Here is a 24,988-nt window from a genome sequence, read left to right on the forward strand (position 1 = left end):
TCTTCTTCTTCTTCTTTTTTTGTCCTGATGAGATGGATGAAGGTGATCCTGTTTTGCTTGCCAGCTGAATGCAGGCAGAAGTAGCAATATCCCAAATACAGCTCTAGCTAATGATCACAAAGAACAGACTGCTTTCTCCATGCAGAGTAATTCAGGAACTGGTGTCAATGTCAAGGTATCATTTCTTTTTCTTTTTCTTTTTCTTTTCTTTCTCTTTTTTCCCCTAAATACATTGGTAAGATGTCTTTTGCCACTATTTTGTACTTTGTTTGTCCACTGCTTTCTGTGGTCCTGGTAACATGGTCGAAGATGACTCTGTTTTGGCTTGCCAGCTGAATGCAGGTAGAAGTATTAACATCCCAAATCATGTTCAGGTTGATAATTGCAAAGAACAAAGCTCTGTTGGCAGTGATTTAAATGCCTCTGCAAGTATCAATGTCAAGGTATCTTTTTTGTGGGTACATATGGGTAGACATCTTTTTACCACTACTTCATACCTGGTTTGTCCATTTCAAACATGGATGAAGATGACTCTAATCTGGCTCGCCAGCAGATTGCAGGCAAAAGTAGTAATATCCCAAATACAGTCCTGGTTGATGTTCCCAAACAACAAACTGCTCCCCCAATGGAGAGTGATCGAAATGCCTCAGCAAGTGGTGCCAGTTTTGAGGTATTTTTCTTTTTATCTTTTTATTCTGGGTACATAAGGTAATATGTGTCTATTTACGGCTGGATTTTTTTGTTGAATTGTCTTGTTTTCTCATTCTAATTTTGGTATAATAGTTCATAATTTGTCAGTCCTGTTTATAATACTGTACATTGAGGTAGGCGGGGCTTGAAAAATAATTTTAATGCATAAAAAGGTATTATGAAACACTCACTTGAAGTTTTTTAATGTCTGCACAATATAAGGTTCTCCATACGGCCTGAAACAAGTTCAGCTTTAATCTTATCCCAGATGAATTTAATTTCTGCTCGTAGAAGTTTACTGGATGGCTTATTTTGTTCCATGATTTATGTGCTTTAGTCTCTCTATTTTTCTGTTTTTGTTTAATTATTCTTTTGTCCTGAATATTTGTTCTGCCTCCTATTCCTTCGTTTTCTTTTCAGAATGATTAGAATAAGATACTTTGGAGCTTCTGTATCACTCTCATTTAATTGTATCTCTCTATTATTCCTTTGTTTTATTTGTCACGTGTCGGAATTCCTGTTGAGGTAGCTTATAAGATTGAGAAAATTATGGGGATTTTGCTTGCTTAGGGATAGGGGAGAAGCGGATCATTTGGTTAGCTGGGATGTGGCTCATTGGTCTGAGGATTGGGGGTTTGAGTCTTGGGAAATTGGTGCCTCAAAACGTGGCTCTATTGGATGAATGATTATGGTGGTTTCTTTAGAGCCTAGAGGCGAAGACCTTGTGCCATAGCGCTATTAGAAGTACACTTGTATGAGAGCCCTTGGCAGTTTATTTCATAAGTTTACCCTTTATTCATTCCCCACTCAATATTAATTGTGCAAGGGTTCTCATATCCGCCTTTGGGAGCATTTCTAGTTGGGTGGTTCTTCCTTATCCCTTGTTTTTCCTCATCTTTATTGCCTTTCTATGGTTCATAATGCTTTCATTCTTCTTTTTGGATCTCTAGTGCTAATTCGTACTTGGGATTTTAATTTTTGAAGAAATTTAAATGATAGGGAGGTGAAGGAGTTCTCTTCTTGCTTTCTCTGTTGGAGGACTGTCACCCTTCAAATAGGAGGGACATTCGAGTTTGGTGAAGGTCCTATTTTAGCCGCTTGGAAGTTGATAAAAGTGGGGGAGAAAAGTTCTCTTCCTCTCTTTGTCTCTATCTGTGTGCATGCTCTCATTTTTAGAGACTATTGTTTTGGCCTAGACGTGTTGGGGTGCATGAAGTTGATCTGAAATTCAACAAAGCTTTTGATTTGACTAAAGCTTGCTTTGTAAATCCTGTTTCACCATTTTATGCTATGTAAGTCCATGTTTCCTAATATACCGCACATTGGAAGGGCTGTTCTCCCATTCCCTCTTCAAGTGAAATAAAGAGGAGTTTACAAATCACTGGCGTTTAAGTAATGCCTATTTAAATATGTGAAATAAGTCATGTTGGAACAATGCTGCTGGCACTGAATCACTTGCAGCCAAATAAAACTAATAGCTATTGCAAAACTGTAGACATCTCATTTTTGTCCACATCTTTGTGAGTCTTTTTTCCTATTCTCCTATGAATGTGTCAAGTACTCAAGGCCCTAAATATTCAATATGCATCTTTTCAAGACTAAAGTCGTTAAATACCCAATTTGGTAAGTAAACGAATCTTACAAGGGTATTTTGAAATTTGGACTTAAAAATTAAGAAATGGGCAAGACTTGAAATGGAGTTTCCATACTCAAAAACAAATTGTTTGAACTAAATCTGGGTCTAAATGAAAAAGTAGCCCTATATAGGGGTGCGTGTGCATGGAGTGTGGTGCACTACCCAAAGTTGAGCTTCAAGAAGTTTTCAGCCTTGATCAATATTGGGCTATTTAAGATCCTTGGGGATCTTGTTGGCCTCCAAAGAAAAACCCCTAACCGTAGGGTTCTTGTTTGCTTATGCATAAGACCTTAAGGTGCATCTTTTGGGGTATTTGGAGGGAGAAATAGAGAGAAATTTCTTTGTGGGTTTAACGATCTTTTAGGACTTCCTCTTTAAGCAAGAGGTGTTAGGATTTCAATCCATATGGGATGATAGTAAGAAAATGCATATGGTTTATTTTGGTGTTGATTATGGTCCTGACATAATGTTTTTATTCTTTTATGATGGAATGGATTGATTGCATGATTTGAGTTTATGGATGTGTGATTGTTGATTGATGCATGTGGTGTTTCTAGTGGTTTTTCTCATCTTTATAGAGGTTTTCAAATTGAGAAGGGAATAAGTAGACAATTTGAGGTTGCATACCCAATGCTAACTAATGGCCAAAGCATGTTTGTGCTTCCTAAATTAGTATTGTAGTTACATCTATATATAGATAGATAGAAAAAAAGACAATTTTATTAAAATTGAGAAATGGAGTACATGATTGGAGGCCAACAATTCGTCAACCAACTAGAAAAGATGACCCCCCCCCCCCCCCCCCAAAAAAAAAAAAAAAAAAAAAAAACTGGAAACTACCAAAGAAAGAAAAAACAACATACAATCCAAAACTCCATTACAAGAATGTCATCTTCCAATCTCTAGTGAGGCCAGATGGCAGAAAAACCATAAATAAACCCAAAATATGCACCCACAAGGAGGCTAGGAGAATTGTCTATCCCGCAAAAGCCGTGAGCGGGTAGATCGACTTCTAAGAACCTAGCTTTCCTTTCAATCCAGACGGTCCAAAGGATAGAAAAACATCCACCCACCATAGATCTTTTCCATTCCTTTTCTTTTCAAAACCCTTGAAACTAACGAAAAACAAGTCTTTCACCTTTCTTGGAGCTACCACTCTCCCCTTGCTAGAGAGAAAAGGGCATTTCAAAGCTGCGATGCCACCTTACAATGCACAAAGAGATGGGCAGTTGACTCATTATTTTCACGAAACATGAAGCACATATTAGGACTAAGAGCTATATAGGGTATTCTCCTTTAAAGCATATCATGTGTGTTGATCTTTTCCAAGATCACGGTCCATACAAAAGCCTGGATCTTCCCCAGCACCTTAGCACTCCAAAGTAAGCGGTTCCAAGCAAAAGGCCATGGGTTTCAAAAGATGAGATAGAAAAGATTTAGAAGTAAATATGCTTGAAGAATCCCTCTCCCACATTCTCTCATCCTCACTAATAGAATGAATGTGCTGGTCCAACAAGGAAATAAGGTTATGAGGAATAATTAGGACATAGTTGTCGAATCATGATTTTGATACCTTGGATCTATTATGCAAGCAGAAGGAGAAATTGAAGGGTATGTAGTACATAGAGTTAAAGCAGGTTAAGTAAAATGGAGGAGTCCTTTGGGTGTGCTATGCGATCATAAAATACCATTAATTAAAAGGAAGTTCTATAGGACGGCTATAAGACCAGCAATGCTGTATGAATTAGAATGTTGGCAACTAAGAAACAACATATTCAAAAAATAAAAAGTGGCCAAAATTTGCATGCTAAGGTTGTTAAGTGGTATAACATTAAAGGATAAATTAATAATTGCACATGTTCACAATAAGTTTGGCAGCACTGCTAGAAGATAAGATATGGAAGGGTTGGTTTAGATGGTTTGTTCATTTGAAATGTGGACCAAGTAGTGCACCAATGAAGAGGAGTGAGCTAGTTATTATTAATGGTACTAAAAGGGGAATGGGTAGACCTAAAATAACTTGGAATGAGGTAGGCAGGAAGGATTTAATAGCTTTAAAGTTAGCCAAGGAAAAAAAATGCCCTCGATTGCGTGAATTGGCGGAAAAGGATTCATATATTTGACTCCACGTAGTGGGACTTAAGGTTTGTTTTTATTGTTGTTATTGTAGTTATCGAATCATGGTCCAAGTACTCCCCATTGTTCGCTTAACTGAGTCATTTGCCTTCCAAATAGGTTGAAATGTCAAGTCGTGGTTCAATAATGAAATATATGTTGATTTTTTTTTCTTTTTTGGGTTTCCTTTTTCCTTTGGAGGATGTTTTATTCTCTTCTTCATACATTTTTCTTTCCTCTATAATGAAATGTCTTCTTTTTCTATCCAAGAGAAAAAGTTGGAAACAACATTTGGGAAAAAACTTCCGATAGTCTGAGCTAGAGATATTAATTTCAACATGGCCCATGTTAAGTTTCATTTCATTTCAATGCACAAATTTCTTTGTTTTGAACCCTCTATACTTACTAAAATTTCAAATGAAAGCTCTTATATTGATATGGAAAAAATGAATTTTTATGTTTATTTATTTACTTTTCATTTTCTTTTCTCTTATATAAAGTTGCTCCTTTATTGGTCTTCAGGTGGAGATGGTTGATTCTGTGATGCCATGTGTTCCTGATAACGGGGGTGAAAGGCTTGGTGCTGGAAACAAGGTCTCCAGGGCAGCGCTGGCTGATCAAGATGAAAAGCAGATAGGAAATTGCATCACTTCTGGTTCGAAGATTAGATCCGTTGACAAACTACAAAATAATATGGCTGCGAAGAACAACATATTGACTCAAACTGCCCTGAGAGTTCTTCTCAGAAAAAGAGATAAACTGGTATTACTTTTCCTGTCATAATAATTTGTTTGATTATTGGGTAATCACAATGAAATACACCTTGTCTAGGTTGTATAGTCATAATTATCATCCTTCAAGTGTTGTCAATTCAATATTCAAAATTATCAGTTTTGCTTGATTGTGACATAAGATATGAGACTGTCCAAACAATTTTTTCCATATGCTGTCCTCTTATTCTTATATTCACTGTCTTGACATTGCATGGTTGCTTCTTGCACGTTTTGCTTCCTTTCTGCTTCAGAAGTGAAGATCTATTGTGTCTCATAGTTGTCCATGTTTGCAGTGTCATCAGCAACGCATTATTGAAGATGAGATTGCTCAGTGCGATAAAACTATCCAGACTATCATAGATGGTATGTTTATTGCTTTTTTGTTTATTTCCCATTTTGTTTTTTGTGCATCTCCTGCTATTTGTGTGTGTATATATGTCATTTTCTGTGGAGTATATTTTGGTTTCAAGTTGAAGTGATGGGTCCTACTCATTGGTTGGGTTTCAAATGGTGGAAAGATCAATTGGTTATTCAGGTTATGGGTGATGCAATCAGGGGAAAGAAGCAAAAGGGAAAATTTATCAACCAAAAGGCTAGCAAAGTTACAAACACTGTAGCATCTGCATGTTCATGAGTAGTGGGGCAATATTGTAACGGTATTTTAGGATTGTTTTCATTTCTCTACAGGCCCTACGTTGAGGGTATTTAAGGTCTTTATTTTCAGTTATTTATGGAATTTTATTTTATTTTATCTAATTCATTTTGTTGATCAATATTTGTTTGATTTCGAGGGCCATGATTGATTATCATTAAGGTTAAGCTACCAAGAGGCATATATATCGTCTTTGTATTGATTTCTTTGGATAACATTAATGAAAAATTCTTTTTATTTATTTCAAAATCTTAAACCTTAGAAATTGAGTGACGTTATTCTACTAGGAGTGTTTCCTGAACCTTTTAATGTTAGTGTGATGCTTATAGCTAATAAAATTGATAAAATCATGAGGGATTTCCTTTGGTGGTATTGGAAGAAGAGGGATCATTTTGTTAATTGGAAGATTATGTTTGGGGCTATATTTGTTGGGGCTTTGTTTCTTGGTAATTTGATGTCTGAAAACACTGCTCTAATGGGTAAATGATTATGGTGGTTTCACTTAAAGGAGGCTTCTCTTTGGCATGAAGTTATTAAAAATAGATTTGCTTGCATGTGAATGTGTTGGATGCGAATTTGGGAATTAGATGTTTTTTTAGAGAGCCCTTGGAGGTGTTTTTCTCAGATATATCCCCTTTCATTTCCAATACTAAATTTATTTTGGAAAATGATTCTTGAATTCATTTATGGGAAGATGTTTGGGTGGATAATACTGCATTGTCCTCCTTTCGTCATTTTATCATTTGTCCTTTGGGCATAATATGTTGTTTCTTCCTCTTTGATAACTGATGGTTACATGTCTTCTTGGGATTTACATGTTCGTAGAATTCAGAATGATAGGGGGATGGAGGTGCTTTCTTATTTGTTATTGTTGACAGAGACTTGTCTTCCTTCACGCTCTTCAGATTCTTCGTTGGGTTTATTCTTCTAAATCAATTTTTGATCATTTGACTTGTGCTAATGTGCCCTTTCTGCTCATAAAAGTATTTGGAATTTTGGAAGGCCAAAGTTCCCTCCAAATCAAAGCTTTTATTGGTTGGTTGTTCTTAATAGAGTTAACTCCAACAATCGACTAGAGTAGGGGACCTTTGAACACACTATTTCCAATACGTGTTCTTTATGTTTTGATACTTCATAAAATAATTCCATATATTTTTTTGAGTTGTGCCTTTGCTTGGAAATTTTGGAATAAACTTTCTGGTTTATTTGGAGACATAGTAGTCAGAGGCGCAAGACATAGTAGTCAGAGGTGCAAGGCGAGTTGAGGTGCACAACTATTAAGATGCTGTAAAATGCCCATTTGGGGTAATTGATATATGAACATATGAATATCTAGTAATATGAGAATTTAAGATGCCAAAACATTCAATAGCAAAATATGAAATTTAATGAAATTGCCAAGGCCAAAAGCATCAACAATTCAACTTAGTTCAACATCAAAATAAAAGAGTATATTAAAAGATCTCAAAGTCTAAAATCTAAATATCCTCCTCAATCATCAGTCATCACTCATCATTAACTAAGTCTGTCAAGATATCATCATCTTCCTCTTCATCATCAAAATTGTTTTCTCCAGCATCTTTTTCTTTTTCTGTCTCCTCTACACTATCCACTTGGATTTCATCCTCATTTACAAGTTCCAACGTTGTGGTTGGTTCCTAGCACTGGCTGCACTGCTACTGCTAGATGAAGCTCTTCCTCTAGACATTGATGACATATTTGCACTTATTCTTGATCTAGTGTGATGCGGGGGGTTATTTAGTCCGGCAGCTCTAGTAACAGAATCCCAAGTCAAAATATCATCTTCAAACACAAGTTCATCATCCTCATCGGAATCTCCATCCATCCTACCAATCAACCACTCATTACTATCATCAATGTCCTTTAGGAGGATGGGATCAATGGTGTCACGCTTGTCGTATTGACACCTCAAAGTTCGATTATATTTCACAAATACCAAATCATTCAAGCGTTGCTGGGATAACCTATTTCTCCTTTTGCTATTAAGCTGTAAAAGGTTTAAAGTAATATGGTAAATAATGATTCTAAAAAGTAGTAGACTCGTAGTTCATGTTCTTTAATATTTAATCCACGATATACTAATGACTGACATGTTGGAATATGCTACACGTGAGGCTATGATTTTCATAGCAAACTTTTGCAAGTTTTGAGTTTATGATCCAAATGACTTTCACCATTGCGCTGTTATAAAATAAATTTTAAATGAATACCTATTAGGTAAATAGCAAAAATAATTATAAAAAGAAAAGAGGTAGTAAAAATGCCACTTTACTCGGTGCTTGTATCTTCCTTTGTCTCTCTGCCAAATTAATTCCAAAGACGCCACTAGCGCTATTATATGTTGCCAACTCATGTACAACTTTATCTTGCATTTCAAGGGTTGGCAGTAACCTTGGAATACATTTGTACAAACCCACCATGATTTCTTCATCTTGCAAAATGTTGGGGTTTGAATATAAAAATTCCAGATTCAAGTAGTGTACAGCTGCATGCAACGGTTGATGGAGTTGGCATCCCCACCTCATATCAATAATTTCAAATTTTTTCTTGAATTTATCCTCTTTCTCACCGAAAGCCTTAGCTATGGCTTCCTTAGCCCTATCCATTGCTTCATAAATGTATCCCATTGCAGGTTTCTTTTCCCCATCAACCAAACAGAGTACATGAACAAGTGGGCCTGTCAACTTAAGAGCATAGACGATGGTACTCCAAAAGGTAGGCATCAAAACAATACTAGCTGCTCTTTTGCCAGGTGCCTCTTTTGCCCGTTTAGTAGTTTTTTTATTCTTTAGAAGTAAACATCTTTCTCAAGTTGTTCTTTTGAAAGTGGATTGAACGAAGGGTGATGAAGGCATTTGCAAATCTTGTAACTGCAGGCCTTAGTAAGTCATTTCCTCCAGTGAGCTGTCTCATCAAGTTCACCACACCAACATGGTTATAAATATAACCATTCAAAAACATTGCCCTTTTCAAAGTTGTATGAATTGAAGGCATCTTCCCAATATTCTCCAATATTAAATCAAGGCAATGGGCAGCACACGGTGTCCAATATAAATGTGGCCTCTTTGCTTCCAACAATCTCCCTACTGCAACATAGTTCGAAGCATTATCAGTTACTACTTGAATCACATTTGATTCTCCAATTTCCTCTACCATCTCATCAAGTAATTTGTACATTCCATCTGCATTCTTGACAAGATTAGAAGCATCAATAGACTTGATGAACACTGATCCTCTTGGAGAGTTCACTAAGAAGTTTATTATATCCTTATTAGCAACCAAAACTCTCCAACCATCAGTCATAATCGAGCTGCCATATTTTGCCCATTCCTTCTTATGGACCTTAAACAACTTTCATTCGACTAACTTCCTGCTTTAGGAAAGGGTCTCCCCCTTCATGATAGCTAAGTGACTTTATTGTAAGACCATATTGCCTAATAGATTCAAGTGCCACTGTAAAGCTGCTCAAACGTACAACATTAAATGGTATTCCAGCATCATACATCTACTTAGCGAAATTCGTCATTGCCTTTTTTCTTAATTCTTTCTTGCACACCTCATTTATTGATGTTTGCTTCATCTTCCCCTCTTTCCTAGCTTGAACTGCTTTTTTTGGATCAGGAGTAAAAACCAAGTCTATAGGCCCCTTGTATTTTGGTTTCTTCAAGTTGGATTGGTATGAACTTTGACTTTGACTTCTATGTCCATCAGTAAGCACTCTCTTGCCACGAGTGTCAATTTCATGAACTTCATCTTCTTCATCTTCACCATAATGATCTATGTCATCAAAGTTGGGCAATAACTCATTTTCCTCCTTTTCTATATCTTTCTTCAGCATATACCCCTTAATCTCCTCACATGCATGAGCAGAGAATTTAGAGCATTCTTTTACATTTCTAAATCCTTCAACAATATGTTGTTTTGCTTGAAATATTCCTCCCCTTGTGACTTTGCCACAAAATTTGCAAGTCAAATTATTTCTATTTTTGTTATCATCCAAATGTGCATACTTCCATGCAGGATCTTTCTTTGTAGAGGTGCAATTTTCGCTTCCAAAATCCATTTAAGATTTAACACTTGGTATCCTAACTGTAATAACAATGCATCATATATTTCAGAAAAATGTATAGTTTGTATAATGCATTTCCAAATAAATAAAAAAGTATTATGTAGTAGTTATAAACTTGCATTAAACTACATATTTAAATACATATAATATTATAAGGGGAAACGAGCTTGTTGCTGGCTTGAAATGTCAAAGACAAACTCACACTGCTGGTTTGAAGGTGTCTCCTACTGCTTCGAAATGTGGAAGATGCTCGCAAAGGGTCGTGCTGGTTCGAAATGTCGACGAACTCACGCTGTTGGTTCGAAGGCTCCTGTTGGTTCGAAATGTGCAACAGTGCAAGAAGAATTCGCGAAGGGTCGTGGGGCTTCGAAGAGTTGAAGAGGGCTAGGGTTCCTGTTGGTTCGAATCGAATGAGGGCTAGGGCTTTGGCCTCTGGCTATTTCTTTATTTAACAAGCTAAAAAATTTCTAGGCGCGCCTCACGTTGCCTGACGCCCTTTTGCGCCTCATCGCGCCTCTTACTGGTCACCTCGCCTCGCATGGGATGAGGCGTTGACCTCCTTGACTCTCTGCGCCTCGCGCCTTTTGGAGGCGCGCTTTTAACAACTTTGTTTGGAGAGCATTGGGTTTGTTTGGAGTTGATGAAGGATATTTTGGCCGTAACAATTCAGGATTTGGTAGGAGTAAAGATGCCTATACTTTGTGGAAAAAATGCAGTTTTCAGAGTGTTGGGCTTTGGAAGGAACATAATGCATGCATAATTAATAGGGAAAAAGTTAATTATTCTTTGTTATGGGATTGGGTTCATAATTTGGCATGCCTTTGGGGTTTCGCTATTGTTTGTTTCATATGGGTGAGTTTTTCTTATATTTAGTGGGATTGGCAAGCATTATTATTTTGATTTCTTTCTACTTTCTTTTGTTCTCTTTTTTTTTTTATATGAAATTTTATTCTCCGTATTACATATATATATATATATATATATATATATATTTCTAATGTAATTAAATCATCTTCTTTTCTAATTGAGTAATAGTTTTATGTCATCTTGTGTTACTTTGATTAATAGCTTCCCAACTAGGTTTGAGTCCCTAATTTTCTAGCCTAATTTTATCCATTCACCCTATTTCTTCAACAAGCCCTATCCTAAATCAAATTTCCAATTTTCTCCTAGTTGTCCTGCATCAAATTTGGAACCAAAGTATGTTCTGCCAAGATGTTTTTAGATCTCGGAAGACCCTATACACCTACAATGATGTGTTGGGGGAAGTTGAAGATACATGTTCTAGAAGTGCTTCAAGATAGACTATGTTTACGTTCCTACTATTTCCTTCTTCACCGAATGCCCCCTAGCTTTCCAAGAAAGGAACTTTGACACTACTAAGAACCCTTAAGGACTTGCCTCAATTTAAAGTTAACCGATGACACTAGCTTGTGCTACTCCCTACCCAATTTCTTAGTCTTTTTCCCATCCCCAATCCCTAACCTAACTCTCTGCCCACTAGGGTTTACCAAATCCATATCCAACTCGTTAAAGAGGGCCTAAGCGATGGTTTTCCGTCATCATCTAAGGAGTTTAGGGATTGGGAAGACTGCTCACCTATTGAGTTCCTATGGGACAGCAGCGATTCCAACATCATAAGGGGCATTATCGAAATTGGGGAACACGATTAGAAGAGATGTTATTTGCCTTTTGGGCCTCTAGTTTGTCGTTGCCTAGATCTACTGTTGCCAAAATTGGGATGGAATGAGGAACCATGCAATTGCTATTAGATGGTTGGACTTTTGGGGTTTTGAATGATTGTGGCAAGGTTCTTTTCGATTTTGGATTTTGTTTGGGACTATACCTCTAAGAATAGAAATATCACAATCTTTTCCAGATTAGAAAACCCTCAAGATATGTTCGTCCTATATTAACACTAGCCCTATCATCATGGGCTAGGTGTGACGGGCTGAGTATTTCACACCGTTGTAAAGGCACTAGCTAAAGCACTCTTGCTTAACCAGCTAGCTGAAAGTTTGCCACGATTTACCAACAAAACACTTTCATTGTCATTGAAAGAAATGTAAGTGGAAGCAAGTCAAGTAAGCAATAAACATTGAAGCAACGTAATTCTTTAAAGCACCACCTTCGTTAACAATGTGTGTCTAGCGAAAGAGGCAACTAGGCTAAACATATTTATTATGATTAGTGAGTTCTACAGATTGATGAACGCTTGCCCTCCCATAAAGAGCTTTGTATGCAAATCTCACTCTAGCACTAGGAACCATCAATTTGTCTGAGGTGTCATACTTCCATTTTTAGAATAAGACAAAAGTACTCTTGAAAAATAAACCTACACTAGTATATACATGATGGTAACTCATCCTATGCACATGAGACAAGCTGTCACAGGCAAGCATAATTCCCTAAACAAGCTTGGCTTGTGATGCTGCCCCCTTTATGCGGTCAACGTCCTCATAGAATTTTATGCCAGATACTCTTTAACATTGTCCACAAACAGTTGCATATCTTCCGCAAAAATTTAGCCGATTTCTTTGTCACCAAGGCCTTTCCACTTTACTAAGAATTCTTGCAACTTCTTCGTTGAGGATGTGAACTCTCTGTCAGCAAGGATGTCTTCAACTTCTTGTTTTTCAAGTTGTATTGTCTTCACTGATGCTCTGGTTGACTAAATTTTGCTTGGATCTTCAGTGTTGGCATTGAATGACTTGACGTAGCTTATGTGAAGTACGGGATGCACTTTCATTCAATTCGGAGGGTCAATCTTGTAAGAGGCCCTCCCAACTTTCGTCAAGATGGGGACTAGTCCTTCATATATATGAAGTAGTCTCCTGTCTTGACCTCGTAGTGACATATTTGTTCAGGATTGGGCTTAACAAGTACCAAGTCATTCATATTGAAGTGCAATGGTCTTCCCACCTGATTTGCCCACTTCTACATCGGCTTCGAAGCTTTCTTCAGGTAGGCTTGGACAATTTTTGCATTCTATCTTCATTTTTTGGTGAAGATGTATGCTTTGAGACTCTTTCCTCTATACGAGTTGTCCATTGTGTGAGGTAATAACGACTGTTGGCCTATAACAAGCTTAAAAGGACTCTTGTTGGTTGTTGAGCCCTTTTGGGCATCAAAACATAACTCAGCTACATCAAGTAGTTGCACTAAATTATTTTGGTTGGCGTTGATGAAATGGCACCAATACTCTTTTAGTAGCCCATTGAATCTCTTCGTATGTCTATTTGTGTGTGGATAATAACTCGAAGAGACTTAAAATTGTGAATCAAGGATTATGAAAAGTTTTGTCTAGAAGTTGCCAGTGAATCTTGAGTCTCCGTCATTGTTGATGCCTTGGGGAACACCCCAATACTTCACAATATGCTTGAAAAACAATTGTGTCGTCTCCTTTATCAAATAGTATTTTGGTGCAAGCATGGAAGTACTTTGAAAACCTGTCTATGATAGCAAGTATAGACCCTACATATCCTACTCTAGGCAGGTTGGAGATGAAGTCTAGTGAGACCCTCTCCCATGATCTGGTTGGTACTAGTATGGGCTCCAGTAGCCCTGTGTCACGAGCTAAGCTTGTTCAGGGCATTATGCTTGCCTGTGACCGCTTATCTCGTGTGCTTAGGATGGGTTTGCATCATGTAAATACTAGTATAGGGTTATTTTCCAATATTTATTTCATTGTAAGCCAAATAAGGCAGTATGACTCCTCGGTCACTTTGATGTTTCCTAGTGCCAGAGTGAGAATAGCCCAGAAAGCTCTTTAGGGGAGGGTGAGTGTTCATCAATCATTGTAAAACTCACTAGCAATTGTCAACGTGCTTAGCCTACTTGCCTCCCTCGCTAAGTACAACATGTCAATGGAGGATTTGTTAATGAATTACGTTTGCTTCAATGTTTACTGCTTGTTTGCCACGACTTTAATGAATTGATTATTGTTTCCGCTGTTATTTGAATGAATGTTAATGAAAGTGCTTCGTGGATGAATGTTGGTAAACGATAGGCTGGCTAGTTAAGCAAGAGTGCTTTAGCTAGCGCCGCACGGTCCTTCACAACGGTGTGAAAATAGTCGGATCGTGACATTGGTATCAGAGCCAAGTCGGTGACACTTGGTGAGAGCCCAAGGTTGAGTTGCTACGTGAATTTGATTGCCTTCGTTGTTGGATTTGGGAAGCTTTGGTAAGTGACCATGGCACCACACACTGCTGAGAGGATCAGCGTGCTGGAAGCACTGGTTGAGACAACAACCAACACTATGGCCGCGGAGGTGGCCCAGATGAGAGAACTTGTTGATGAGGTGATGGGATCACAAAAACATCAAGCAGGTTTGATAGGCGACTTGTCAGAGGACTTTCCCCACACAGTTGAAACTTTGCAGTTGCGGATGGCTGATCTGGATACAAAGATGAATGTGATGGTTCTTGCTGTGGGGAACTCCAACACTCCGGGAGTTAGCAAGACTAAGGTACCAGAACCTAGGATGTATGGGGGTGCTCGAGATGCCAAGGAGTTAGAGAACTTCTTGTTTGATGTGGAGCAGTACTTTCGTGTTGTGAGGATGGCCTTCAGAACAGGCAAAGGTGGATACTACAACCATGTACTTGGTTGGTGATGCCAAACTGTGGTGGCGTACCAAGTACAGAGAAATTGAAAATGGAAGCTGTGTAATTGATAGTTGGGTAGACTTGAAGAGAGAGCTCAAGGCCCAATTCTTTCCTGAGAATGTTATGTATAATGCAAGGAGAAAACTAAGATATCTCAAGCATACGGGGTCAATCAGCGAATATGTGAAACAATTTTCTACTTTAATGTTGGATATCCGGGATATGTCGAAGAAGGACAAGTTGTTCTATTTTCTAGAGGGGATGAAACTGTGGGCAAGAACTGAACTTCATAGGAAAAGGGTTCAATACTTGTCAACTGCACAAGCGGCTGCAGAACGCTTGACTGACTACGCTGGTGATGATACCGCTTCGTCCAAATGGTTTGGCGGAGAGGGAAACGGTGGAAAGTCTTTCAAGAACGGCAAACCCAAGAGTGGGGGAGCCGACTCTAAATCATCAACCTCAAAGGAAGTTTCGTCATCTCAAAGGTTCAACACACCCAATGGAAAAGGGAAGAGTAAAATTTCGTGCTACTTGTGTAGTGGACCTCATAGAGTTTTTGAGTGGCCTCACAAAGCATCACTTAATGCCTTGTAGGCTTCCATTGTAGAGCAGGCAGTGGAAGACGATGGGGAAGAGGATGATGCCTCGAGGGTGGGTTCAGTGCGGCTGGTGAATGCATTGGAAAAGCAGGCAAAAACGCCGAAAGTTACACGAGTAAAAGGGTTAATGTTTGTGGACTTGAGGATAAATGGGAAGAGTATTCGCGCTATGGTGGATACGGGGCTACTCATAATTTTGTTTCGCAGTTGGAAGTATGGAGACTCAACTTATCCTTAGAGAAGGATACAGGACGCATGAAAGCAGTTAACTCTGTAGCCCAGCCTACTCTGGGAGTAGCCAAGCAGTGGCTATAAAGCTTGGACAGTGGGAAGGTCATGCGAATTTCACAGTGGTGCCATTGGATAACTTTCCAGTCATTCTAGGAATGGAGTTCCTAAGGGGGATGAGGGCAGTGCTGATGCCTTCGGCTGGTTCCCTGTGTCTGATGGGAGATCACTCGTGCATGGTGCAAGTCGTTGCAACGAAAGGAGATGACGGGAAGTCCCTTTCAGCCATACAACTCAATGAGGGATTGGGTAAGGGCGAGCAGACACGTCTAGCCACGGTGGTGGTAGACAAAGAAGTAGGCCAAGAGCTGGAGCCTACGACCATCCAAGTGGTGTTGGATGAGTACAAGGAGGTGTTGCCGGATAAGTTGCTTCACAATTTACCTTCACGATAAACTGTGGAGGATGAGATCGAGTTGTTATCAAGAGTGAAACCACCTGCTAAAGGGCCATGTCGGATTGCGCCTCGAGAGATAGTAGAGTTGGGGAAACAACTTGATGAATTGGAAACGGGATGTGTTCACCCTTCCAAAACACCATTGGGAGCATCGGTGTTGTTTCAGAGGAAATATGAAGAGCATTTACGGAAGGTGTTCGACAGGCTGAGGGGAAACAGCCTGAATGTGAAGAAGGAGAATTTCTCTTTCGCTTGGTGGAGCAACAAATTCCTTGGTCAAGTGGTTGAACAAGGTCGTATCCAGAGGGGTATAGAGAAGGTAAGGAGGATTCAAGAACGGAAGATCCCCACGACAGTGAAGGAGTTGCGTTCCTTTCTTGGCCTTACTTGATACTGCAGGAATTTCGTTGAGGGGTATTCGCGGAGAATGACTCCAATGACAGAACTACTGGGGAGGTATTATTGGCTGCACACGCGGGATGATGTGGTTGATTATACCAAAACTTGTCTCACTTGCCAACAAGACAGGGGGAGCGGAAGAAGTATGGTACTTTCATGGCCGCACCAAAGAACTGTTCAGCAGAGGGGACGGCACAATTATTTCTTGTGACTATTGTGGGATATTGTGGTTTTTCCCAAGTTATTATTTGTGACCAAGATTTAATGTTCACAGACAACTTCTTGACAGAGTTTTTCAGGATATTCAGGTCACATCTTGACATCTCTTCGAGTTATCACTGACAGACAGATGGACAGATGAAGAGATTCAGAGAGCTGCTAGATGAGTACTTGAGCCATTTTGTCAATGACAACTAGAAGAATGGCGTGCAACTACTTGATGTGGCTCCGTTCTGTGGCAATGCCCAAAGGTGCTCAACAACCAACAAGAGCCCCATTGAGCTTGTTACAGGCCAGCTGCCGCTGTTACCTCACACAGTGGGCGAGCCGTACAGACGAAAGAGTCCCAAGGTGTGCATCTTCACTAGAGAATAGAGACTGAATGCAGAGTTGGCCCAAGCCTATCTGGAGAAAGCTTCTAAGTAGATGAAGAAGTGGGCAGATCAGGAGAGAAGACCGCAGTTTCATGTCAGCTGCCTCAAGTCATTCAACGTCATCTGTCACGGTTTCCTGAAATATTAGATATTTGGGTAAGAGACATTTCAGTAAGACGGAATAAATTATTTATAGTGTGTGGTAGTATGACTTTCGTTATTTCATAATATACTCATTTTAGTGATAATACCATTTGAGAAAATATACAAATTCGTATTCATAATCATATAGATATCAAACACAATCTTTTATAAGCTTTATTTACACCAACGACCTGAGCAGAAGTCAGTCACACAGCGCAAAGTTGAAGACAATGCAACTTGACAGACATGAAGTTGAAGAGATCCCTACAGAGAGAGAGTTCATATCCTCAAGGAAGAAGCGGCAGAAGTTCCTAGTGAAATGGAAGTGCCTTGATGACAAAGAAATCAGCTGGATTTTTGCGGAAGACTTGAAGCCATTCGTGGACAAAGTTGAAGTGTACCTATCGCCAAAAGTCTACGAGGACGTTGATCGCATAAGTGGGGGAGAATGTCACGAGCTAAGCTTGTTCAGGGCATTATGCTTGCCTGTGACCGCTTATCTCATGTGCTTAGGATGAGTTTGCATCATGTAAATACTAGTGTAGGGTTATTTTCCAGTATTTATTTCATTGTAAGCCAAATAAGGCAGTATGACTCCTCGGTCACTTCGATGTTTCCTAGTGCAAGAGTGAGAATAGCCCAGAAAGCTCTTTAGGGGAGGGTGGGTGTTCATCAGTCATTGTAAAACTCACTAACAATTGTCAACGTGCTTAGCCTACTTGCCTCTCTCGCTAAGTACAACATGTCAATGGAGGATTTGTTAATGAATTACGTTTGCTTCAATGTTTACTGCTTGCTTGCCATGGCTTTCATGAATTGATTATTGTTTCCACGGTTATCTGAATGAATGTTAATGAAAGTGCTTCGTGGATGAATGTTGGTAAACGATAGGCTGGCTAGTTAAGCAAGAGTGCTTTAGCTTGCGCCGCACGGCCCTTCACAACGGTGTGAAAATAGTCAAACCGTGACACCCTGCAATGTTCTTCCGCTACACCTTGTCTTGTCGGCAGGTAATACAAGTTTTGGTATAATCAGCCACATCATCCCGCATGTGCCGTCAATAATATTTCTACTTCAATAGCACCAAAGTGCGATGCTATCCTAGATGTCCGACCCACATGGTATCATGAAACTCTCTCAATAGTGTTTCCTTAGATCCCTAACTCATGGTACAAAGAGCTAACTAACCTGGGTTATCAACAGAATTGGCGTGCCTTGCCCTCTTCCATTGGCTTCATGAAGTTATAGGTGACTAGATCTTTGGCCTAGTTATCCTTGATGCGTTCTCACACCATCATGGTAATTGTACTCGGCATCAAGTGTGTTACCATTTGTAAGGCCGCGAACGTGGCCTTCCTGCTCAATGCATCTACAACTTGGTTCATTCACCCTGCCTTGCGCTCAAATGAGAAATCAAATTCTATCAAGAATTCCTGCCATCAGCCTTGCTTGAGTGATAACATCGGTTGTGTCAAAAAGTAGCTAATAATTGAGTTGTCTGTCTTCACCACGAATCTTGACCCAAGTAGGTAATGTCGCCACACTCGTTGACAATGGATCACTACTAACAATTCCTTCTCTTGAGCTATTTACCTCTATTAAGCTAGTTTACGACTCCCATACGCAATAGGATGTCCCTCCTGTAACAAGATTCCTCCAACGGTGTAATTCTATGCATCTATGTGTACCTCAAAGGGTTTTATGATGTTCGGAAGAGCAAGTACCAGATCCCTCGTCATGGCATCCTTCAAGTCATCAAATGCTCCCTAATACTTCTTTATCCAATTCCATCCTTGACCCCTTTTAAACAGTTTTATTAAAGGAGCAGTTCTCCTTGAGTACCCCTTTACGAACTTTTTATAATAATTGACAAGACTAAGAAAGGAAAGCAGCTTCTTCACTATAATTGGGATCTTCCATTCTTGAATATATCTTACCTTCTCCATGTGCATTATGATATGACTTTTTTCAATCACATGAACAAGGAATTTTATGCTCTGCTGAGTGAAAGGGCACTTCTCTTTCTTCACATATAGATTGTTCTCCTTCAGCCTATTGAACATCTTATGTAGATGTTCTTTATGTTCCTTTAGAGCGGAACTATAGACAACTATATCATCTAGGTATACCATAACAAATTTGTCGATGTACTCCTGAATGCCTAGTTCATCAAGGTATAGAATGTCGCACGCGCTTTCATTAGTCCGACGGGCATGACCAAGAACTTATATGCCCCATACCATGTCACATAAGTCGTCTTCGGTTCATCCCCATTAACTATCCTCACTTGATAGTTGCTTGACCTCAAGTCAAGTTTGATTTAGTGCTTTGCATGACTCAGCTAATCTATAGATCGAAAACCAAAAAAATAGGCTACTTGTTGCACACTGTCCCCTTGTTGAGTGTGCGGTAGTCTACACACATCTGCATGCTCCCATCATGTTTCTTCTAAAACAACATCAGTGCTCTGAATGGTGTCTTGGAAGGACATATAAATCCCCCTTTCAACAGTTCATCAAGTTGCTTTCTCAGCTTTGCTAGATTGGGAGGTGCTATCCCCTATGGTCCCTTAGCATGTGGCTTCACTCTTGGGAACAACTTGATCTCATGCTCCACACCTCGTGAAACAAGTTGTGAGGTAGCTTATTCGACATCACAACTTGGTACTCATCCAACACAGTTTGGATGGTCATAGGCACTAGCTCTTGGCTTACTTATTCATCTATTACTAGCATGGCTAGATATATTTGTTCACCCCATCTCAATCTTTTCTCAAATTGCATGGCAGAGAGGAACTCCTCATCGTCACCTTTCTTCACAACAGTTTGCACCATGCAAAGGTGATCTCCCATCAGACAAAAGGAATCAGGAAAAGGCATTGGCACTACCTTAGTCTCCCTTAGGAATTCCATTCCAAGAATGACTTGGAAGTCATCTAATGGCACTATTGTAAAATTCGCATGTCGTGCTCACTGCTCAGGCTTCATTGTGATTTTCTTGGCTAGTAGGCTGAGCTGCAGAGTTAACTGCTTTTATACATTATGAATCTTCTAGGCTAAGTTAAGATTCCTTGCTTTTTCCTGTGAACAAAGTTATAGGTAGCTTCAATATCCACCATAGCACAGGTGCTCTTTCCTTTGATCCTCAAGTCAACAAACATCAACCCCTTTATTTGTGTAACTTTTGATTCTTTTATCTGTGTTTCCAATGTGTTCACTAGCTACATTACACCCATCCTCGAGGTATCCTCCTCTTCTTCATCTTCCTCTAGTGCACCCTCTGCAATGGAAGCTTGTAAGGCATTAAGTGATGACTTGTGAGGGCCTCGACATAAAAAGCATGTAATCTTATCCTTACCTTTGGGTGTGTTGGATGCTTGAAATGTCGAAGCTTCAAAGTTGATGCCTTACTATTGACTCCCCCACTTTTGGGTTTACTCTTCTTTAAAAACTCTGCTTTTTCCACCCATGCCACTCTCTCTAGCATAGTCAGTCAAGTATTCTATTGCAGCTTGTGCAGTAGACAAGTCTTGAACCCTTTGTTTATGAAGTTTTGTTCTTGCCCATGGTTTCCCTAATTGACCCACTATGCTTTGAGGTCTCTAAGATTTCTTCTAGAATTATACTAACGTTCTCAGGACAGAATTAGACCTTGAGTTCTCTCTTCAAGTCTGCCCAACAATTAGTGACACAATTGATTTTCAATCTCATCATACTTGGTACGCCACCATAGTTTAGCATCACCAACCAAGTACATAGTTGTATTCACTTTCACTTTCACTTTTTCTGAATACGTCGTCGTAGCACAAAAGTACTACTTCATATCAAACAAGAAGTTCTCCAACTCCTTGGCACACCCAAATGTTTTGGGTTTCGGTACCTTGGTTTTTCTGAACTCCGGAGTGTTGAGTTTCCTATAGTAAAGACCATCACGCTCACCTTTGAAGATCAACCATCTTAGCTTGCAAGGTTTCTACAATATGATGAAGGTCCTCTGACAATTCCACTGTGGAACTTTGTTGATGTTTTTTTGATCCCTCCAATTTATCAACACATTTAGTAAGTCGGGCTATCTCTACAGCCACATTGTCGGTTGCTGTCTCAGCCTTTGCTTCTAGCACCCCAATTCTCTCAACATTGTTCGCCATGGTCTCTTAGAATAGCTTTCTGAATTCCGCAACAAAGGCAATTGAATTCATGCAACGATTAACTGAGATTTGATATCGGATGTCTGGGCGGAGTATTTCACGTCTTTGTGAAGTGCCGTGCAGCACTATAGCTAAATCACTCTTGCTTAACTAGCTAGTTGAAAGTTTACTGTGGTTATTCAACAAAACACTTTCATTTTTATTGAAAGAAATGTAAATGGAAGCAATAAGCTATTCATGAAGTAGTGGCTAGCAAGCGATAAACATGTGAATCAATGTAATTCATTAAAGCAACACCTCTGTTAACAATGTGTCTATAGCAAGGGAGGCAAGTAGGCCAAACATGCTTACAATGACTAGTGAATTTTATAGATTGATGAACACTCACCCACCCCTAAAGAGCTAGCTTTATAGGCAAATCTCACTCTGGCATTTAGGAAACATCAATTTGTTTGAGGAGTCATACTCCCATTTTTAGCCTAAGACAAAACTACTCTTGAAAAGTAAACCTACACTAGTATATACGTGATGGTAACCCATTCCATGCACACGAGACAGGTGGTCACAGACAAGCATAATGCCTTGAACAAAGCTTGACTCGTGACAAGGCATGCCCTCCCTATTTGCTAAAGCTCTCTGCTGATCTCAAAGCTCTTAGCTAGCCTCTATTATTGTTGGAAGAAGGAATAGTCCAAGCCTACTCATAGAACTTGAGATTTGCCTATTAAGAACTCTAAGCTCTCAAGAGGTGCTCGACTGTTCTCTTGACTTGGATAATTGGATTGAACAAATCCTAGAACATGCTCATTATTTTACCCTAATTTGGATGCATTTGAGCCAACTAGACCAATTTTTGTGTCTATCGCAAAAGTAAAGTGTTGGATCGCAAGTAGGATCACGATCCTAGCAATCAAGATAGGATTCTACTGGGATCCTCCTTGATTAAGATTCTGCTTAAGATCTTGATCAGTTAGGCAAGTTTGGATTATAGGATCATAGAATCGCATGATCCAAATAGGGATTTTGATAACCATGGTTGATACGATATGTTATGGTACTACAATGGCTGTTAGCAAACCTCTTAGGCCGCTACATTATTAGATTGATTGCGAATGTTTGAAATAAAATTTTGAGGCCTTTTTTTTTGTTTTTTTGCATTTTTCACCCTTTTTCCAATATTAAAGTTTGGGGGCTCGTTGGTATCACTATAAAATAATTATGGAAACAAAACCAAGTGGAAATTGAGAACTAGAACAAAGACTAAAAATTGAAAACTAGGAACTTGTTTGGTTAATATATCCAAAACTAGATAAATTTAAAACTAAATAGAACTCATGTTCATTTTTATTTTTGAAATAAATAATAGTTTAAAATGTAATTAAAATAATTTTTAAAGAAAGAATAAAATTAGATAATATTATTTAAAAAGTAAAAATTAATTGTAATCATTGTATTTAACTATATATTTTTAAAATCATCTTTTATTGCTCCCAAACAAATCTTTTGTACATGACAATTGAAAAATGATAAAAATGATTTTTTTGAATAACCTATTTTTCTTCAAATTTCTATAAATGTTGTGGGTGTTTTTATTTTAACTATATTTTAAATTCACATGATCAATTTATTTTAATCTTCATTAAAAATTTTGTATAGAATGAATGATTTAGTCCACAGAAGTTAATTCTGGAAATTAAAGTACAATAGAAGCACAACTCAAAGCCATAGATGAATGTGAAAACTGACTATACAACACAACAAACCAAGCCTTAAGTCTTGCTTAGTGGGTTGGCTACATGAATATTCCTACCAATTTACACGATCACAGAAAATTTCCTCCAACAATTCAAGGGCTATTAAATCTTTACTCGCTATCTCATTCTAAATTATTTTAAATCTATCCATTCTCCCCCGATTGCCACTAATAGCAACTAGCTTACTCCTCGTTGGTGCAATGTTTGCCTACATTGCAACTGCCCAAACCATTTGAGCTACCCCTTCCTTATCTTCTACAGGTGTTATTTCTAACTTACCGCAAATATGCGAGGGTTCCTGCATCATTCTGGATGTGGGCAGGTAGAGACGTTAGTTCAAGAAGTTAGGATTAGATTAATAACTTAGAATTTTGGGACACTTACGGGTAAAAACATAGAAATTGTGAATACAATGATCAAAATAAGAATTTATATAATTTGCCTTCAAGAAACTAAGTGGGTGGGGGAGAAAGCTAGAGAAATTGATAAATAGGGATTTAAACTTTGGTACATTGGAAAAGAAAAACATAAGAATGGAGTTGGCATTATTATAGACAAAAACTTAAAAAGATAGCGTTGTGGATGTAACTAGAGTAGGGGATAGAATTATAAAAATCAAGATGGTATTAAGACAAGAGATAATAATATCATTAGTGCTTATGCTCTTCAAGTTAGCTTAGCAGAAAATCTTAAGAGACAATTTTGGGAAGATATGGATAGTATTATGCTAGGCATACTAGGGACTAAGAAAATATTTATAGGAGGAAATCTGAATGGACACGTTGGAAGAGATAATAAAAATTATGAGAGGATACATAGAGGATATGAATATAGAGACAAAAATGAGGCTGGGGAGATGATCTTAGACTTTGCTATGTCATATGATTTTAGAATAATGAATACTTGCTTTAAGAAGAGAGAAGAACACTTAATAACATTTAAAAGTGGACAAAATAGAAATCAAATAGATTTCTTTTTAACTAGGAGTGTAGATCATTTATCATGCAAGGATTGTAAAGTTGTTCCAGGTGAAAGCTTAACCTCACAATATAGAGTTTTAGTGTTAGATATATGTATTAAAAAATGGAAGAAAAAGGATAAAATAAACCAGTGTAAGAGAACTAGATGGTGGAACCTAAAAGGAGAAAATATAATAAAATTTAAAAATAAAATGATCAAAGATGGGGATTGGACCATAGAGGATGGGATAGATACAAATACTCTTTGGAATAGATTAGCTAGCTCTATTAAAACGATAGCAAAAGAGATTTTAGGTGAATCAAGAGGAAGATTCTCGAATAGTAAAGAGAGTTGGTGGTGGGATAAAGATATACAAAAAATCATAAAGACAAAAAGAATTTGGTACAAAGCATGACAAAAATGTAGAAACAGAGATAACTTTGAAAAATATGAGGCAAGAAAAGATGCAAAAAAGGCTGTTAGTGAAACTAAATATAGATCATTTAATAGTTTGTATGATAGATTAGGTACAAAAGAAGGGGAAAGAGATATATTTAAACTTGCTAAAGTTAGAGAAAGGAAGAGTAAGAACTTAGGAAATCTAAAATGTATAAAAAGTGAGGATGATATTGTCTTGGTTAAGGACGAAGACATTAAAAAAAGATGACAAAGTTACTTTAGTAAGTTCTTTAATGAAAACCAAATAGAAGGCTTAAACTTAGAATTGTCAAATGAGGAAAAAACTAAAAATATGATATTTATTCGCAAAATTAGAGTTAACGAAGTTAAGTTTGCACTAAAAAAATGAAAAATTGGAAAGCTTTGGGACCAAATAACATCCCAATTGAAGTTTGGAAATGCTTAGGTGATAACGAAATTATATGGTTAACTAATTTATTTAATATAATTGTAAAAACTAAGAAAATGCCAAATGAATGGAGGAAAAACACTTTAAAACCTATATACAAAAATAAAGGAGATATACAAATTGTAATAACTATCGTGGAATTAAACTTATGAGTCATACGATGAAACTATGGGAAAGGGTAGTTGAACAAAGATTAAGGTTAGAAACGAAGGTGTCTGAAAATCAATTTGGTTTTATGCCTGGGAGATCTACCACAGAAGCTATTTGTCT

The 24,988-nt window shown here is 38.2% G+C and overlaps 1 protein-coding gene across 6 annotated transcripts in view; it reads left to right on the plus strand.

The window, feature by feature from the left end:
* LOC131151742 (uncharacterized) overlaps positions 1-24,988 on the plus strand; it is a 76,364-nt gene that overhangs the window by 45,710 nt on the left and 5,666 nt on the right. For all 6 annotated transcript variants that reach the window (XM_058103139.1, XM_058103140.1, XM_058103144.1 and 3 more), the window contains 5 exons: positions 65-175; positions 333-443; positions 554-670; positions 4,964-5,203; positions 5,508-5,577. In XM_058103139.1, the coding sequence (XP_057959122.1) occupies positions 65-175; positions 333-443; positions 554-670; positions 4,964-5,203; positions 5,508-5,577 (649 nt within the window). The remainder of the gene's footprint in view (positions 1-64; positions 176-332; positions 444-553; positions 671-4,963; positions 5,204-5,507; positions 5,578-24,988) is intronic.

The sequence above is a fragment of the Malania oleifera genome, chromosome 3 (assembly GCF_029873635.1).
Source record: "Malania oleifera isolate guangnan ecotype guangnan chromosome 3, ASM2987363v1, whole genome shotgun sequence".
Classification (NCBI taxonomy): Eukaryota; Viridiplantae; Streptophyta; class Magnoliopsida; order Santalales; family Ximeniaceae; genus Malania; species Malania oleifera.